The sequence below is a fragment of the Myotis nattereri genome, assembly GCF_964212035.1.
Source record: "Myotis nattereri genome assembly, chromosome: 5".
Taxonomy (NCBI): domain Eukaryota; kingdom Metazoa; phylum Chordata; class Mammalia; order Chiroptera; family Vespertilionidae; genus Myotis; species Myotis nattereri.
The window spans coordinates 18,409,063-18,426,836 of NC_138080.1; the positions used below are offsets into that span (position 1 = coordinate 18,409,063).

At 57.6% G+C, this 17,774-nt stretch overlaps 2 protein-coding genes across 4 annotated transcripts; one reads left to right on the forward strand and one right to left on the reverse strand.

The window, feature by feature from the left end:
• Positions 1 to 1,524: 1,524 nt before the first annotated feature.
• HOMER3 (homer scaffold protein 3) lies at positions 1,525 to 10,055 on the forward strand. 3 transcript variants are annotated; one of them, XM_081091076.1, is made up of 10 exons: positions 1,525 to 1,563; positions 4,308 to 4,389; positions 4,471 to 4,627; positions 4,858 to 4,989; positions 6,511 to 6,618; positions 7,348 to 7,472; positions 8,145 to 8,301; positions 8,567 to 8,677; positions 8,782 to 8,868; positions 9,561 to 10,055. In XM_081091076.1, the coding sequence occupies exons 2-10, from the start codon at positions 4,376 to 4,378 to the stop codon at positions 9,750 to 9,752; spliced, it is 1,083 nt and encodes a 360-aa protein (XP_080947202.1). In that variant the 5' UTR covers positions 1,525 to 1,563; positions 4,308 to 4,375; the 3' UTR covers positions 9,753 to 10,055. The 3 variants fall into 3 exon arrangements, with proteins under 3 accessions (XP_080947202.1, XP_080947200.1, XP_080947201.1); XM_081091074.1 differs by lacking the exon at positions 1,525 to 1,563 and adding an exon at positions 2,483 to 2,649; XM_081091075.1 differs by lacking the exon at positions 1,525 to 1,563 and adding an exon at positions 3,290 to 3,307.
• Positions 10,056 to 10,630: 575 nt separating this feature from the next.
• On the reverse strand, positions 10,631 to 17,662 carry DDX49 (DEAD-box helicase 49). Its single transcript, XM_081091829.1, has 13 exons — positions 17,521 to 17,662; positions 16,596 to 16,719; positions 15,540 to 15,625; positions 15,330 to 15,451; positions 14,819 to 15,006; positions 14,537 to 14,677; positions 13,783 to 13,858; positions 13,430 to 13,506; positions 13,154 to 13,251; positions 12,093 to 12,167; positions 11,405 to 11,493; positions 11,236 to 11,307; positions 10,631 to 11,149 (listed from the first exon to the last, which is right to left on the reverse strand). The coding sequence occupies exons 1-13, from the start codon at positions 17,633 to 17,635 to the stop codon at positions 10,922 to 10,924; spliced, it is 1,491 nt and encodes a 496-aa protein (XP_080947955.1). The 5' UTR covers positions 17,636 to 17,662; the 3' UTR covers positions 10,631 to 10,921.
• Between the last annotated feature and the right edge of the window lie 112 nt (positions 17,663 to 17,774).

The window sequence follows — 17,774 nt, forward strand, 5'->3', positions numbered from 1 at the left end:
GGGGTGGGGAACCCCTGGGATTGGATAAAAAGTAAAATGATAAACACATACTTAGGTGGGCACAGGAACAATGAACATGATAACAATGAAGGAATGTGTGGTATCTGTCCCCCAGGGGTCCAGAAAAAGGGAAGTTACAAGTTACCCAGACATTTCAAGGATATGTCATCATAGATGCAAAAAGACAGACAGGCTCAGTTAAGGTAAAGGTTGAGCTTGTCAGTGAAGATACCGGCCTAGGAGGTGACTGCCCACCATCACTGCTTTTAGCTAAAGTTTAATTTCAGACCATCCTTTGTGGTTACTTTAGGTCTTTGAGTTTGCCAGACTGCCATGCAGGCCTTCCCTGAGCTTGTCAGGTTAGCCTGTGGCCCACACTGGTAAGAGGCAGCAAGGCTGGGAATCACTTTCTGGCTCATGTGACTCTGGAGACAACCGAGGACCAAAACTGGAGCCTAGGGATCCATTTCTTCTGGAAGCATTTACCGCGTTCCTGCTGCACATCAGGCTTGCTCTAGGTGCTGGCGCAAAGCTGTGGAAGAGGTGGGCAGTAGCCAGATCGTGCCATAACAGATCTAGGTGGCCATGGTGACCCACGCCATGTGGTTGGGCATGTGGCTTTGGGGAAGAATGACAGACTTCCCCTGATCGGATAGGACAGGAACCCTCCAGGGAGCAGAGAGTATTTAGCCTTAGCTCAAAGGTTGGGTCAGATTTAACCAGACAGAGGTCGCAAGTTCACTCAGCAAAGTGCTTCCCTAGAGCCAAACAAGCCCTTTTAGTTCCTTTTTGGTCCCTCCAATGACAAGCTGCTCGTTCCCTCATGTCCTTGTTCAACCCGAAGGGAAAGCTGTGGCTTCTAGTCAGCCTCTCTGCCCTGCAAGGAGAAGGGGCCTCAGTCTGTGTCTACATCCAGGGGACAGTGAGGAGCTACTGGTGTCACCTGGATCCTCCCTGCCTCCTCCCCCACCTCAGCCCTGAGAGCATCAGCCCATTCTCCAGGTGAGAAAACTGAAGTCCGAATTGACAAAGCCACTCCCTCAGTTTGGACTTGACTAAGACAACATCAGGTTAGGGCTGCTCAAGGCCAGCACCGTCCCAGCCCCTGCTAGAGCCAGAGGGGAACCCAGGAAAGGATTCACCTCCCCACTTTCTCTCCTGCTGCTGCCTCTGCCCACACAAGGAGGAAATTTGGCCTGGGCCCCTCCCCACAGAAAGGCCAAGTGGCCCTAGCCACCGAGCCATAGCAGCCCGGCATTCAGCACACCCTGGTTCACTTCCAGAAGCCTTGGCCCTGCCGGCACCTTTCCAGTTACTTTTTTTTTTTAATTATATTTTTGGTAATAAGGAAAAGTCACTCTGCACAGAACAGACGGCATTCTCTTTGTTCATGCATTTTGTGGCTTCGGGCCTGAGAGCAAAGCCAAATCTTTTGCTGGTGCAGATGCCTTTGTGAGTTAGAAACTGAGTCTGTGCTTCCATTTCCCCAGTGAGCCTGGGGGTCCAGGATGTGCCCGCCCGCCAGGAGTGCCCAGATCTGGCCACAGTTGAACAAATAAACAGGTAACGCACATCAGGGATATCACAGAAAGGGAGGGGGGCCTGGGGCAGGATAGGGTGAGATCCTTTCCAAGCCCAGGTTGGTCTGAGAAGCTTCTAGAAGGAGAGCGACCATGGAGCCAAGCCTGGAAGGACAAGGCAGATATGAGTCTGAAGGAAGGGTGTGCCTGGTGGAGGGAACAGCGTGGGCAAAGTCCTGGAGGGAGTAAACTCAGATCTTGGCCTGAGAATAAGTCTCCAGAATTCACCTAAGGGCAGTTTGAAGGTAGCTACTAGCTCAGATGTGTGATTCTTGTCAGGGGAACAGAAATAAAAGAAGAGGGAAAGGAGATGTGACAGAGAAGACGAAAAGCAAAAACTCTGGTCAGAAAGCTTAACTGTGGCGAGGCTCAGAGCTTCAGGCATGCAATGGCATCCTGTGACTTGGGGCGGGGGGGGGGGGGTGTGGGGGTGCGGTGATCACCATGTATAAGATCATGTGCTCCTGACATGTATGTGCAGGGGTGCACTGCCTCTGACCAGAGGAGCAATCCAGTCATGCGGACCTCCAGCTGACTCGCCCATGTGGTGGGAACTGGACACCGACATTCATTCCCTCCACCCTGGATTCCGGGACCCTAACACACATCCTCCAGCCGTCGCTGGCATCGTCACCGTTGTTTTGCCACATAGTTACAGTTCTCTGTCTGCCGGTCCCTGTGTCTCTGCCTCTCCCCCAGTCTCTCTGTCTCTGGGTCTGGGTCAATGTCCCTCCCTCACCCCAGCCCCTTTACCCACCCTTACTCCCCGCCCTCCCGGCCCTTTCCCCATTGCACCGGGCTCTCCGACCTCCTTCCCCCGCCCCGCCGCCCCGCCGCGGAGGGCCGGCAGGGGGAGCTGCGGGAGACCTCGGGGATGTGGAGGGGCGGGGAGGCGGGGAGGCGGGGCGGGCGGCGGCTGCGTCGGGACCCGTTGCAATGGGACCGGAGGCGGCGCAGGCGGCAGCGGCAGCGCAGACAAAGGCGCGGGCGGCGCGGAGGGCGCGGGGAGTCGGCGCCGCGGGCCGCACCCGACTCCGCCGGGACACTCACGGGGAGCCCAGCCGGCAGGGTGAGCCTGGCCAACCGAGATGGCGTGCTGGCGCGGGGGGCCCCGAAGTTCCCGGGCCGGGAGAGGGCGCGGGGAGCCCCGAAGTTCTGGATACGGAGGCTGAGGGCGGTCCGGGAAGCTCCGAAGCACCCGGTCTTGCGGGGGCTCAGGGCCCCAAGTTCCGTAGCTCGGGTCGGGAAGGGGACAGTGAGAGCTTCCCAAAGTTCCTCGCCCCGCCTCGCAGGAGGCTGCGAAGGTGTCTCCGAAGTTCCAGACCTGGGGAGGGCGCGAAGGGACCCCGAGATTCTGGACCTGGGCATGGAAGGGGGCAGAGGGTCCCCAAAGTTCAAGAATCGGGGCGGCGCGGAGGATCCCCGAAGTTATGGGCCTGGGGTTGGAGGAGGCAGATAATATGGTCCCAAAGTTCTGGACCCGGATCCGGGTCGTCACGGGGATCTTGGAGTCCCAAGGTTGGGGACCGCAGATCCCGAAGTTGCGGCGCGCACTGGGCGCCCCACTCCTGACGCGTGTGGGGACTCGATCCTGACTGTCAGGATCCCGGACCGGGGCACCTGGGTGGGCTTCGCCCGCACAAGCGATTAAGGATCCCGGGCACCGGGCGGGGTCGGGCCCCCTCCGGGCGCCTCGCGGCCCGCGGCGTGAGGGGCATGACTAGTTGGTGAGTAACTTTTCCCAAACGCGCAAGTCACGGCAGGAGCGCCCCGTCCGGAAGGGCCGGAGTTCCTGGGACCCCGGAGCCCCAGCCTGACCCAGCACTGCCCCCAACCTCGGCCGGAGCTGTCGCCCCTCCCCCACTAGGGGCTCGGGTTTCAGACCCCGTGACCAGGACAGCAGCTGCCCAGGACTCGGGTGGGGGTGCAGTCCCCCTCGGACCACGGAGACCACTAAGCCCGGGCGTCCCTTCCCCCAACTTGCCTCCCCTCCCCCAGGTCCCTCCTGAGTCCCCTGCAGATACTCTGGATGCAAGTTTGAGGGGCAGGGGGAGGGTCAAAAAATCCCCCCATCTCCCTGCCCCCCGCAGCTATTCCTGGCTTCTGTGGGGTGGTGGCTAGAGAGAGGCGTGTGGGGAGTCCATATTCAACCTTGGTTCCACTCAGCCCCCTTGGTATTGGGAGTGAGTGGTGATGGGAGATCTGGTAGTGGGTACCAGGGCAGTCCTGTTTGGCTGCATCTTGTCTTTTTGACAAGGATGGGGGCTCCCTGATTGGACTTTGACACCGAGTCTGTGCTCTGGGAGGCCAGTGGGGATAGGTCTCCCAGTAGCACCCGGTGGGGGCCAGTCTTTGCTGGAGGCTCTGGCTTGAGGAGCGATAGGTGAATGTGTGGAAAGTCCTAAAGGCGAGCTGGCTTCGGCCTCCTCAACCCACCCTGAGACTGAGGGGGCTTCACCAAGGTTTTAATAACCCAGATGAGGCTAGGAGATGTCAGAGGCCACCTCTCGGACTCCTCTCGGACAGCCATCTCTTGCCCAGGATGTTGTCGGAGCTTCTCCAGGTGGAGAGAGGCAGGGTCTCCTTGATCTCAGTGATCTACTGATTCTCTCACCTTTTTGGTTGAAATTCCATGAATGGTGCACCTGGTGGTGAGTCCTGAGGTTGGACCTGCTTGGCCTCCCTCAGCCTGTCCTGGGGGACATTCACAAGTCCTTTCTACCCCAGAGGCCGAACCAGCAGCTCCTGCCACCTCTCTGGCTGCCCCTTGGAGCCCACCTAGCCCAGCCTGACCAATGTCCACAGCCAGGTGAGCCCCTGCCCCCACCGGCTTGGCCCTGAGCCCTCTGGGGGGTGCCTAGTCCCCACTGAGCACCCTCTCCCCATGCAGGGAGCAGCCCATCTTCAGCACCAGGGCACATGTGTTCCAGATCGACCCAGCTACCAAGCGGAACTGGATCCCTGCGGGCAAGCACGCACTCACTGTCTCCTACTTCTACGATGCCACCCGCAACGTCTACCGAATCATCAGCATTGGGGGTGCCAAGGTCCTGGCGGGGCCTGGTTGGGGTGGTGGGCCTGGATCTGGTTGTTTCCTTGCTGTGTGTCCAGGGACAGGTCTAGAGGAGCCCTGACCCTTTCTGGGCCCCAGTCTCTTCCTTGTGACATGGCTCCGACAAGGACCTTGGAGGCACTCATATAAAGTGATACCCTAGTTGCTCTCATGTTCATTATTTAACAGTTCCATTGACCTTGAACTTTCCTCTCCTTTCCCCAGGCCATTATCAATAGTACTGTCACCCCCAACATGACCTTTACCAAAACCTCCCAGAAGTTCGGACAGTGGGCAGACAGTCGTGCCAACACTGTCTACGGCCTTGGCTTTGCTTCTGAACAGCATCTGACCCAGGTGGGCCTCAAGGGTACACGGTGGAAGGGACAGGGCTGGGTCTGTGTCCTCTCTCGGGTGCACTGGGGCCCCTGGTCAGGTGCTGGGCCTCCACCTTCCCAGCTGCAGAAGTGGAAAAGCCAGAAGCCCTTCCCTTTTCCCTGATTCACATCCCAGCTCTGCAGGACACCTCCAATTTCAACACACCTTGCCCCTCTCTGGGTTCCAGGAGTGGGCTGGGTGCTTCCCCACACACACTAGCACTGTATCATCCCTGCCCTCCACCCTCTGCTGTCTAGATGTCAGTATTGTTTTATCCATTGTTTCCCTGGATGGTTGGTTTGTGCTCTCTGAGTCCCGCTGAGGGCATGACGATTTTCTTCTATTAGCTTTTGTTTTCCTTTCATATTTAGGTCTTGAATTTACTTCTGTGGGTAGTGTATGGTAGGAGTATTTATTCCCACAGTAGTATCCAGTTGATCTTGGGTCATTTAAAAAAATATATATTTTATTTATTTTTACAGAGAGGAAGAGAGAGGGAGAAACAGAAACACCGCTGCCTCTTGCACACCCCCTACTGGGGATTGAGTCCACAACCTGGGCACGTGCCCTGACCTGGAATCCATAGGTTGATGCTCAACCACTGACCCACACTGGCCCAGCGATCTTGGGCCATTTTTGAAAAGACCATTTGCCCCAGTGAATTGCGCCAGCCCCTTTGCACAGATCAAGTGGCTGTATAACTGTAAATATTTCTTTTATTTTATTTTTTAAAATATATTTTTATTGATTTCAGAGAGGAAGGGAGAGGGACAAAGATAGAAACATCAGTGATGACAGATAATTGTTGATGGGCTGCCTCCTGCATGCCCCACACTGAGGATTGAGCCAGCAACCTGGGCATGTGCCCCCAACCAGAATCGAACCTGGGACCCTTCAATCCCCAGGCTGACACTCTATCTACTGAGCCAAACCAGCCAGTGCTAAATATTTCCTTTAAAAAGTATTTTCAAACTGCCCTAGCCGGTTTGGCTTAGTGGATAAAGCATCGGCCTTCAATTCCGGTCAAGAGCACATGCCTGGGTTGCAGGCTCTGAAATCAATAAAAACATCTTAAAAACAAACAAAAATTATTGTAACAAAAATGAGAACAGGACAATCACTTTCTTGCTGGCTAGGGCTGAGGTCCCAAGACCTGCTTTCTCTTTGTCATACAAGGATATTTGCATGTGTTCCACGCATTAAAGACAGATCAGCACCCACCTGAGGCTCTCCTTGCTGAAATAAGCTCGATGGAGAGGGAACGGCGATTCCTTTCTCAGGGTGGCTCAATGTAAGCCTCCCCCATGAACATCCCACCCCCTTCTCCCAGGCTCACTCTGCCCTTTGGGACATCATTTTCCAAGCCTTCTTCCACTTTCCCGGTTCATGAGATGAGGGGCTGCAGAGTTCCCTTTGTAAGTGACAGGGATGGCTCTGGCTGGGGCCCCAGGGGAGGGGGCCAGGGGTTGTTGACTGACTGTTTCTGTCCCCCCTCCTCAGTTTGCTGAGAAGTTCCAGGAAGTGAAGGAAGCAGCGAGGCTGGCGAGGGAGAAATCTCAGGATGGCGGGGAGCTCACCAGTCCAGCCCTAGGGCTCTCCACTCATCAGGTCAGTACTCCCTGTCCCATGCCTGCCCAGCGATATGAGGGGAGGGGGTGGGGTTAGGGTTCCTGCGTTGTGATGTGCTGGTGCCTAGAACCAGATGCTCACAAATTGTGTCAGGGGCCACGGAGGAGAGGAGTGTGGGTGCCATGGAGCATGTCAGGGGGAATGTGGTCTCCTGGAAGTTGAGATGGCTGAGGGGGTGGAGTAAAGAGCTGTTCCCGGGCAGTTTCCCCCATGAATTTACTGTGTAATTTATTAGCCACCTACTGTGTGCCAGGCCCAAGGCTGGACTGGGGTTACAGAGATGAAAAGGCAGGCTGGCCCCTGCCCTCAAGGCTCCTGAGGTGAAGTCATAACAAATTCAGCTTGGTGGAGAGGGCTTCCTGAAATGGATGTTGAAATCTGGCCCCAGAGGGGTCCTGTTCCTAAGGTTTCAGATTGCTCCCCATGCCCCCCAGGGCAGATTTCGAGCATCTCTGGGTTTAGACTGACCTGCGTCAGGTTTGCTGCTGGGGAATTGGTGAGAGCTCAGGCAGGCAAGGTTGGGGGCCAGAGTCCAGAACTCTGGTCCAGGGGGGCCACGGGGAACCATGGAGGATGGGTGAGAGGGGAAGGGCGCCTGCTCTCAGCCATGACCTCAGTAACATCAGTCCTGAGCCTAACCATGATCTTCTAACCGGTCCTTGACTGACACCCCCCCTCCCGTGACCCCGCTTCTGTCCACACCCTTAGGTGCCCCCGAGCCCCCTCATCAGCACCAATGGTCCCCCGAGCGACGAGAAGCTGTTCCGCAGCCAGAGCGCGGAAGCCCCTGGCCCTGCCGAACGAGAGCGGCTCAAGAAGATGCTGTCCGAGGGGTGAGGGGGGTAGGGCGGGGCACCGGGCCGCGGCAGGAGGTGGGGCTGCGCGAGCCGCTTCTCAGAAGCCGCCCAGCGCGACGGGCGGTGGATCTGACCATGGACCCAAAGCCTGGGACCCGGAGGCGGGTGACCCCAACAATCCTGCCCCTTCCGGAGTTCGGGAGCCGACCGCGCCCTTGCACGCGCTCCGCTTTGGCCACGCCTTCCGAGGGATGACCCTGCCCCCGCCCCGCTCACGCCTCCTCCGGATAGTTCTACCCCCACGGAGCCTCCCAACCCCACCCCGCCTGGCTGGGTCCCCGTGGGCTGACCCGGGCTCCTGCCGCATTCCCTTTGTCTCTGAACAAACACCCGGCGCCTGTAGTGACCCCGCCTACGGCAGGGATCGTACCGCCCAGTCCCATTCACTCTCCGGCAGGACCCGCCTGCCCGGACTTCCGCGCCTTGGCTCCGCCCCCACGCCCGCCCCGCCTCGGCCCATTGTACAGTTTCCCGCACTGTCCAGCGTGGCCCCGCCCCCCAAACCGCCCGCCCGTCATAGCCCCGCCCCCAGCCTAGCGCGGCCCCGCCCCCTCTCGTGCTGCCCCGCCCCTAGCCTAGCGCGGCCCCGCCCCTAGCCTAGCGCGGTCGGGCTGGCTCGACCCGACGCCGACCGCTGCGTCCCCGCAGCTCCGTGGGCGAGGTGCAGTGGGAGGCCGAGTTCTTCGCGCTGCAGGACAGCAACAACAAGTTGGCGAGCGCCCTGAGAGAGGCCAACGCGGCCGCCGCCCAGTGGAGGCAGCAGCTCGAGGCACAGCGCGCAGAGGCCGAGCGGCTGCGGCAGCGGGTGAGGGCACCCTTCCCTCTCAGAGCCCCTGCCTGAGCATGTCCTGTCTGTCCTGGGTTCACCAACTGGCTGTGTGATCTATAGGTTACTTCCCGGAGCCTTAGTTTCACGCTCTGTAAAATGGGTCTGGTTTAGCGCCCACCTCAACGGGTGTCAGACCCTAAAGCTTCCCTGCCAGGGGTGGGGTGGTAACTCCGAGCAGAGGGGGCGGGACTGAGCAGAAGGCAGATTCCCCAGAGAGGTGCTGAACTTTCTGTCCACCCAGGTGGCTGAACTGGAGGCCCAGGCAGCCACAGAGCCGACCCCAGTCAGTGAGAAAGAGGGGCCGGGCCAGGCGCTGGAGCAGCTGGAGTCCTTAGTGCGGACCAAGGACCAGGTGAGCACAGAGCCTGAGTATGTGTGTCCCCAGGCCTCACCTTCCCTGACCTCCCATGGGAGAGCCAGGACCCCCAGAACACCCTGGGAACTCTTCTCCACTAGGAGATCCAGACACTCAAGAGCCAGGCCGGTGTGCCCCGCGAGGCCCCTGATGCAGTGGATCGGGAGGAGACGCAACAGAAGGTGCAGGTGTGTGTGGTTGCCAGGAGATGGGGTGACGGCGCTTGGGCAGCCAGCTTCGGGTGTGACGCAGATTTGGTCTCTTCCCTTCCTGGCTGGTCCCCTTTGGCCCGTTTCTCCATCTGTAAGTGGGGTCAGGAAGACAGCTGCCTAAGGTGAAGGACTGGGAGGAGCAGATGCATGGAAGGTCTGAGGTGGCTTGTAAACGGTTGTTCTTGGTACAAGGTTTTAGATCCATTTACTCAACTGGCAATTTTTTAATCCCTGCTGGCTTTCTTGACCCCATCAAGTCCTCACACCTCCCCAGCCTGCATTTGAACACAGGTCTGACTGGCCTGGCTTTTGCTAAAAACTTTATCCAAGAAACAGTCATGGGGCATGTCCTCAAAGGCCCTGAGATGGGGAGGGTATCAGTGTGTCTGAGGAACCACAAAGCCAGCGAGGCTGAGTTGGAATGAGAAAGGAGGAGGGGGATGTGTAGATTTCATCCCCAGCCTGATGGGTCACAGGCGGCTTTCAGAAGAGGGCCGTGATCAGTTCTATGGTGTCCAAATTGGCTGGGGGAGCAGGGAGTGTCTTCAGCACAGGTGGCAGGGAGATCAAGAGACGGAGGGGGACTTGGCCCACGGGGAACTGTGGAGATGGCACTCAGAAACATGCCCCCGTCAGGGCTGGTAACCCTGCCCACCCTCTCCCTGCAGGACCTGGAAACCCGCAACGTGGAGTTGGAGCACCAGCTGCGGGTGACAGAGCGCAGCCTGGAGGAGGCTCGGGCTGAGCGGGAACGGGCAAGGGCTGAGGTGGGCCGGGCCGCACAGCTGCTGGACGTCAGACTGTTCGAGCTGAGCGAGCTGCGGGAGGGCCTGGCCCGCCTAGCCGAGGGTGCTCCCTGAGCCCGGCCTGGCCACCTGTCCTTGTAGGAGCTGGAGCCTATGGGAGCAGGTTCTACACAAATGCTTCCCATTTGGGGCATGGGCTGGCCGCAGGCGGCCCAGCAGGCCACTGGCCCTGGCAGGGACCAGGGCTGACAGCCAATAGAGGGCTTGGCTGCTTACAGCTTAGGGGCGATTGGGGGCTTTTCATTGTGTAAGATTTCTAGACTCTCCACCAGGGCACAGGCTGGTGCCCAGATTACATTTCTAAGCATGACTGTGTGTGTGTGGTGGGTGGACACTAAATGTTGTCATTGGACCTTCTCCTGTCTCCTCTCCAATACATCCTAGCTGTCCTCTGCTCATGTAGGACTGGAAAGTCACTCGAGGCGAGCAGGATGAGGCTCAGAGCCCAAGTGTGTGTGTGTGGGAAGGGGGGGGCGGGGTTGGGGAGGGGCTAGGCCCACAGCTGCCTGGTCCTGCTGCCCCCATCCCCTGGGGCTCAGCCCATGTTGTCTGGACCAGTTTGGACTTAGGTGGCCCTCGTTCAACCTCCCTTCACTCTGGCTGCAAACCCTAGATTCGATGAGGTGGGCAGGCATTGAAGACCACAGCCATGTTCTCCAGAGAAGAGGATGATCTCACCAACCTCATGGCCGCATTTGAAGAGGTGCAATTGCTATGTCCACTTACAGATGAGGAAACTGACCCTGAGGGACTCACCAACCCAAGGTCACCCACCTGGAACAGCCAGCACTGTAGTTCAGTTTTGGGCCTGGCCCAACAGGAATGAAGAACTGGGGGTGCGGGGGGGGGGTGGAGTGACATAAGGTCCCAGGGGACTTAAAAGGCACAGGAAACCATACCCTCTCCTACTCCTGTGCCCCGAGGCAGACTGGGCAAGTCAAAAGACCCATTTATTATCTCCCGCAAATGACACACCTTCACTTCTGGGCCCACAGCACCCTCTTCGGGGGCCCTGGGCTGGAGTCACTGCTTATGGAGATGGGCCCAGCCACATGGCCAGTGTTCTTCCCTTGATAGCTTGGCTTTGGGCCAAGGCTTCGAGAAGGAGCCAGTTGGGGCCACAGAAGAGGTGCCATGTACTGCACAATGTGGGCGTCCATGGGCTCCACTGAGGGGTACTGGGCAGCTTGGGAGGGGAAAACTGCCCTCCAACTCTCCAACCCTCAGTTTGATGAAGGAGTCTCAGGCAGGGCAGGTAGGGGCTGAGTGGGCCTTCGGCCAGGTCCTGGGCCTGAGCGGGCGTCCGGTCGGGCTTTGGGCAGACGGCCCCTGCGGCCAGTCCCACCAGCCTTCTGCCGCTGCAACGCGTGCTCCACCTGCTCCTTGAAGCGCCGGTTCTTCTGCTTGATCTTGGCCAGCTCAGCCTTGCGCTTGGCCTCCAGGTCAGGGTCCTGGCTCGGGGAGGACAGGGAGATGGCTGAGCTGGTTACTCCCTACCTCAGGAACCTTGCCTCCCACCTGCTGGCTCAGCACTCACCTTTCCCTCCAGGATCAGCTGCTTCCGCTTGTTAATTTCCTTCTTTTCATCAAAGTTGGCTGCCTCAAGTTTCTGGGGTTGGGGGGGAGAGGGAGAGGCTGTCATGGGGGGTAGTTCCCATCTCGAAAGGAGCACCCTGGGTCCCAAAGATCAGCTCCTGGACACTCACAATCTCACATTCCCTCCGCACCACGTTGACCTGTGTGAGAATCTGCAGCACCTCAGCCTCCTCCACCAGGAACTCCTCCAGCTTCTTCTCTGTGGGGACAAGGGTGGGGGAGGGGGCAGACATGACAGGAAGAGGAATTTCAGCCAATACTGAGTTCCCAGTGTGTGTGTGTGGGGGGGGGGGGGGCATGCAAGGTGTCTGGGCGTCTTAACAGATAAAAGTCAGGTGGGCAAGATCTGGGATTTCAGACCTAAGTAGGATACAGACTGCTTCTGTGTGTGTGTGTGTGTGTGTGTGTGTGTGTGGTTACCAATGCTAAGAACTGGATTGGGGGGGAAAGTACTTTTTTGGGCAGTGTTCTCTAAAGTCAAGCTGTTTCTGAATTTGAGGAGTCACTGGTGATTAGACATGCCCTCGTGGTTCTTGGTCTTGGCTACACATTAAACTACCTGACGGGGGTTTTAAACAGACTCAAGCCTCATCCCTAGGGTCTTGGACCTATTCACAGGGACCACCCACACAAGGTCTCAGAAACCAGACCTTGCCCACCAGATGGCCATTATGGGGAGCTTCTCTTTCAATAATTGGGCAAAAGAAACTTCTTTGGGGGATGTATAGGAAGGAAAGTGGTTTAAGTTGGCTCGTGTGAGAAGGCAGGTGGGTATCCCACTCCTGCCCCCTTACTCACTGATTTGCTCCTCGATGGCATGAACCAGGTGGATGTCATACTGTGTCACCAGTGTGATGGCCTGTCCCTGCCGCCCTGTAAGGACATACCACAGTTACCTGCTATGTGCCAGGGGCCAGGATGAGGGGTCAGAACTTGGTGGGTAGGTGGGGGCAGGTGAAGGAAGCCTGGGGTATCAGGGCTTGACCCCCAGCAAGACCCGTGTAGTGGGTGATCAGCCCCAGGGGAGCTGAGCTGCAGGACACCAGGGAGAGGTAGCTCTCTTGCCAGCTTGGCCCTAATTGGAGCAGGTGATGTGGCTGATTCCCCCTTTGGCATGGCTGCCAGGGAGCCCAGGCTGTTATGGCAGCAGTAAGCTGTGACAGGCCTCAGCCCAGATTTCTGCATGCCAGTTTCTCCGTTCCGTTTCTGTGACAATGGCTAGTGCTGGACCAGCGCTGACAGCTGACCAGGCCCATGATCCTTGGTGCAGCCTCAAACAGACATCATGTTCTCGTTACCCACCACTTGACAAAGCAGTAAGGTCCAGAAAGCTGATGTGATCTGCCTGAGGCCACAGGGCAGGAGAGAAGGGGCAGGACCAGTACAGCCCCAGAAAGTATCTCTCCACTCCAGGCATGACAAAATCTCACAAATGCAGCACCCCTCCCTGTTAGAGCTGGGGATCAGAGAGATGGATGTCTCCTTGGCCACTGGCTAGGGTCACAGTGAGGGGTTAAACTTGGATATCAAATCCCATAGGCAACACCACATTCACCAGGGCTCATGCACCCACTCACTGCAAGGTGCCAATTGGCAGCCCGACAGTTTAAGAGGACTGAAGTGAGGCAACAGGGATTGATGAGGATTGGGGCAGTATATGCTATGTCCCCAGAGACAGATGTAGGTTCCATGAAAAAGCCAAAGTACCCCCACCTTTGCTTTTAAAAGGACAGTTCCCCAGCAGCTTTCGCCTGGGGCTGTATCCCCCCACCTGTCCCACTAGCTCATGACTTTGGCTCCTCATAGTGTGGGCAAGCTGGAGGGATGGCTCCCCAAAGGCCATCCCCCCGTCTACTCACCTGCACGGGCTGTCCGGCCAACTCGGTGGATGTAGATCTTTGGGAGCCCAGGGGTATTGTGGTTAATGACCACCTGCACCGTGGGAATGTCCAGGCCCCTAGAGGCAGAGGCCGATCAACACCACTGCCCACGTGGTAAAACCGGTGCTGGGACTCACCCAAGGTCACTCAGCAGTGAAACGGGCTACCCAATCCTGGCCCGAGGCCAGCCTCCCCCTCTGGCCCCTCTGTGGGGGTGTCACCGGGCCAGCACATATGACGGAGTATTCTGCTCACCGAGAGGCCACATCTGTTGCGATCAGGATCCGATAGATGCTGGACTTAAACTTGGCCAGGGCAGCAAAGCGTTCTTTCTGAGCCGGATCAGGGAAGAATTGGGGGAATGGGGATGGGGGTCAGATACCATCTTAGTCAATGAGCACTTATTGTATGAGGCCTAGGACAGGGCTGGGGCCAGGATGGTCCTGCCCCCACAGGGTGCACAGTCCAGGGAGGGAGATGACTAAAAAAGCCAGAACGGGCGAAGGGGGGTGGCAGGAAGAGTGTACCAGGCAGAGGGAAGAGCCTAGGCAAAGGCCCGGAGGCTGGGAGGAGTCACAGGCAAGGAGAGCAGGTGGGGGTCTCCTCACCTGTTTCATCATAGAATGCAGAGCCACAGTGGGGAAGTTGAACTTGCGTAGCATCATGCACAGGACCTGGCAGGTCCTGGTGGGAAGAATGCACTTTCAGCCCCTACAAAGCTGGGGTCCTGGGAAAGTGCTCTTTGCCCCCCTGCCCCCCACCCTGCCTAGGACCCCAGGCAGGTGCCCCTGCACAGACAGGCAGGGACAAGCTGAGGTGCAGGGTGCCTTGCCCACTGACATCCTCTCTGCTGACTCCTCCCAGCCTAAGCCAGCAAGAGTCAGCCCCACACCCAGACTTTTCAGGTAGCCAATAAGTTCTTCAGGTCCCATCGATGTGGTATGGACTGCCCGCCTACTGGCTCACGTCAGAACAGTCTACAGCCTCTTGACAATCCCTGCACATGCTTCAGAAGAGTCGAAAGTCCCCTGGGACTATGGGGAGCACAGCCCCGGGTGTGGGTGCTGCTGCATTGGGCCTCAGGGACCTTAGACCATAGTGAATAGGCTGCTCCAAGAATGGGGACAGCCTGGCTTTCATGTTAAGGGCAGATCTGAGGAACCCCCATTCCTGGCTCCACCTTCAGAAGATGTGATCCTGGTGAGTGGCGTGTTCTGAGCCACTTTGAGCAAATCTCCCAAAACCTCTGGTCTGAGCGAGGCCCTGGAGGGCGGAGACTGGCTGTGTGCCTCCCACCTGGGACCGCGGGCCACCTCTTGGGCCCTCATGGAAGTCTGTGGGAAGCGGGCCCACCAAGCTCACTTGCATGTGTTGGTGAAGATGATGATGGACCAGTCTTCATGCTCATCATGGAACTTCTGGATCAGGTGGACCAAGTAGGCGTCCTTGACCTTCTCAGGCACCAGCAGGTAGCGCTGGTCTAGCTGCTCTACCGTGCGCACCCTGGGAAGGGGTAGGCCTCAGTTGAATTCGGCCAATGCCCTGCCCACCTATGGGCAATAATCTCCATTGGGTGTATTGGGTGTAACCCCACCACCACCCCTGCCTGCCCCTGACACCCCTGGAATGTGGCTGTGGACTCACGGGGCTTGAGCCTCCCAGAAGAAGGGCTGGTTGGTGGCCAGGCCCTGCAGCTCCTTTAGCGTGTCAGTCAGGGTGGCACTGAAGAGCAGCGTCTGCCTGCGGGCTGGCACCGCTGCCAGGATGGCTTCCAGGTCTACGGTGAAGTCAGTGCAGCCCTGCTCCAACAGCCGGTCTGCCTCGTCCATCACCTGCAACGCCAGCAGCAGCGGGTAGTGGTAGTGGGTTTGGGGTGAGTGTGCTGTCCAAGGCTGGCCTGCCTCCCCATGTTCCTCCTTCCCAGCTCTGACCATGAGCCTGGGAGCACGCTCCCTTGAGGTCTTGGAGGTCCTGCTCCATCACCTGTCTCAGCTCCAATGTCACTTCTTTAGACAGGCCCTGCTCCCAACCACCCCCACAGGTACAGACTCCCTCTTGTGGGTCTGAGCTATCCTTGTCACGATCCTAACATTCTGCTGGATGTCCTGTGGGACCCGTTTTCCAAATGGATGAATCAGTGCCCAGGCCAACTCACCAAGAAGCGGATTTTCTTGATGCTGAACGTGTTGGAGCTGCGGAGGTGGTCAGCCAGGCGCCCTGGCGTGGCGATGACCACATGTGGTTTCCGGGAGAGCTCCAGGGCCTGGGCCACCATGTCTGCAGGTGGAGGGCAAGAGGTGGGGCTGGGCAGGTGGTCCAAGACTGCAGGGGTCCCATACCCAAAGCCTCCCTGGGGCCCCCGTACCCATGCCGCCAACGATGATGCAGTCTTTCAGGCCCAGAGGCTTCCCCAGGACCCGGAATTGCTCTGCGATCTGGTAGGCCAGCTCCCTGTGGGTGTGAAGGAGCCGGGCTGGGTAACACAGAGGTTTTGTACCTGTCTCCCATTCCCATCTCCACCCCCAGGGCTTCCCGACCTGCTCTCCTCTGTTCACACACCCTCCATGGCTTCCAGTCTTCTTTGGACAAAAACTCTGACGATTAGCATTGGAGGCCTGTGTGGACCCTTCCCCCTTACCAGACTGGACCCCAGAACAGCCCAGGGCCCCTCCCCTACTGGCCTCTCCTCCTCCCATGTTCTCAGCAATGGCCTTGACACCAGTCACCAAAGCCTGAAACCCTCCTGCCCTGGGGGAAGCCAGTGTTCAAGTGCCCTCCTCTCTGCCCCTTGGCCCTGGCTCCAACCAGGCCTTTTCTCAGCCCATGCCCCCAATTCCTGGCCTCTTGTCTCGCCCTCTCCCTCAGATCCAATTATAACCTGGCATTCAAGGCCCTTCTCAAGCTGGCTCTAATATGCCAGCCCCCCAATGCCCTTCCTGTTTCCTGCCCCTCACACCTCTGCATGAATGTACTCGCAGTTTCCTCTGCCTAGATTACTTTTCCCCAAACTTGTCCCTTTGTGAGACCCTTCTCATCTTTTAAGGCACCCCGACTGAAGCCTTCCTTGACACCACCCATTCCCAGGCCACACTCTCATAGCATGCAGTGCCTACCTCTCCTGTCATTAACAAAACTTACCATGTCAACCACCACAACTTTATGACCAAGAACAAGAGAGGTGCCTATTCTTAAGCTACAAGGCTACTGACAGTTCCTGTCTGTCCAGTGCTTGCCCTGAGTCAAGCTCTGTGCCAAGCATTTTCCACACACTATCTTGTTTAATTCTGCAGCACTCTGAAGAGGGGGACTTGATTTCTGTCCCCACTTTGCACACAGGGTGAGTACGGCAAAGAGAAGGAAAGCTGCTTGTCCAAGAGAACACAACTGGTTAACTCACCCAGGAGGCCTATGGGGGGCTCACCTGGTGGGCGTCAGGACAAGGCAGAAGATGCCATAGGGATCCTCAGAGAGCTTCTGCAAGATGGGCAAGACAAATGCTGCCGTCTTGCCACTGCCTGTCTTAGCACAGCCCAGGCAGTCCCGACCTGGGCAGAGGGCAAAGCAACATCAACAGTTTAGGTGTGGACAGGTGTCCATTGAGCTGTTACTGATACCAGCCCATGCCCTTTCCATTCCAGGCATACCGACAAGTTCTAGGAAGGAGAGATCATTATCATTCCCATTTAACAGAAGGGAGACTCAGATTTGCCCAGAAACACAGCTGATGAGTAGCAGGCTGGACTGGAACCCATATCCATGACTCAAGATGCTACTAACTAGTACCTCATTTTGACAACCCTCCCCACCACCACCACCATCATCTGAGCCCGGGGAACTTAGAATGCCCTCCTCCAATCTGCATCTTATGCTCCCTATTGATTCTTTCACCTTTGTTTATTTAACCCGTCATCTTGCCACGGCCTAGGCTTCCTGTGGGCATCTCTGCAATGGCAAACTGGTTTGGGCCAGAAGAGTGGGGAGAAGTGCAGTCACGGAATCAAGAGTCCTGGATCTACCAGTAAACTTGACAGCCGCAGTTTCCATTTATAAAATGAAGACAGTAGTGCAAGTTCTATTCAATTTTCCCAGTACTATCGGTTAGTCATTCACCAAAACCTCCCTGAGTTCTGAGACTATAGACGTTTCAGGGTTACATCACTTGTGCGCGGACACACAGTGAGTCGTGCAGCCTAAACGTTAACAACACTGCCATGTCTGCCTCCGGAACCAGGCTCCCCGAGACGCCCGAGGCTGCCCCTCGCCTCTCGGGACCAGCATGGATAAAGGGAACGGAGGAGGCACAGGAGCGGAGATGCCTCGTGGGGAAGAGGCCCGGCCACACTCACCTTCCAGGATGGCGGGGATGCAGCCGAGCTGCACGGGTGTGGGCTGCTTCAAACCCAGCTGCCGACACTGTTCCACGAGCCACGAGGACAGACCGAGCTCAGCGAACCCGGCCATCCTCGCTGCCTGCCGCTGAGCGCCTGTGAGCCGCGCTTCCGGCGCGTGCCAATGACGTATAAAATGTCCCATTGATTGGTTCCGACTCCTGCGTGATTCCACCGTCTTAAATTCTCTCTGCCATTCCCAGTCTCGACCA

Coding starts and splice junctions, on each gene's coding strand:
- HOMER3 (XM_081091076.1), top strand. Junction 8,678..8,781: donor TAGTGCGGACCAAGGACCAG/GTGAGCACAGAG, acceptor CTTCTCCACTAG/GAGATCCAGACACTCAAGAG. Junction 8,869..9,560: donor AGACGCAACAGAAGGTGCAG/GTGTGTGTGGTT, acceptor CTCTCCCTGCAG/GACCTGGAAACCCGCAACGT.
- DDX49 (XM_081091829.1), bottom strand. CDS start 17,635: ATGGCCGGGTTCGCTGAGCTCGGTCTGTCCTCGTGGCTCGTGGAACAG. Junction 11,494..12,092: donor TGCCATCGAGGAGCAAATCA/GTGAGTAAGGGG, acceptor TTGTCCCCACAG/AGAAGAAGCTGGAGGAGTTC. Junction 11,308..11,404: donor TGCGGAGGGAATGTGAGATT/GTGAGTGTCCAG, acceptor CCCCAACCCCAG/AAACTTGAGGCAGCCAACTT.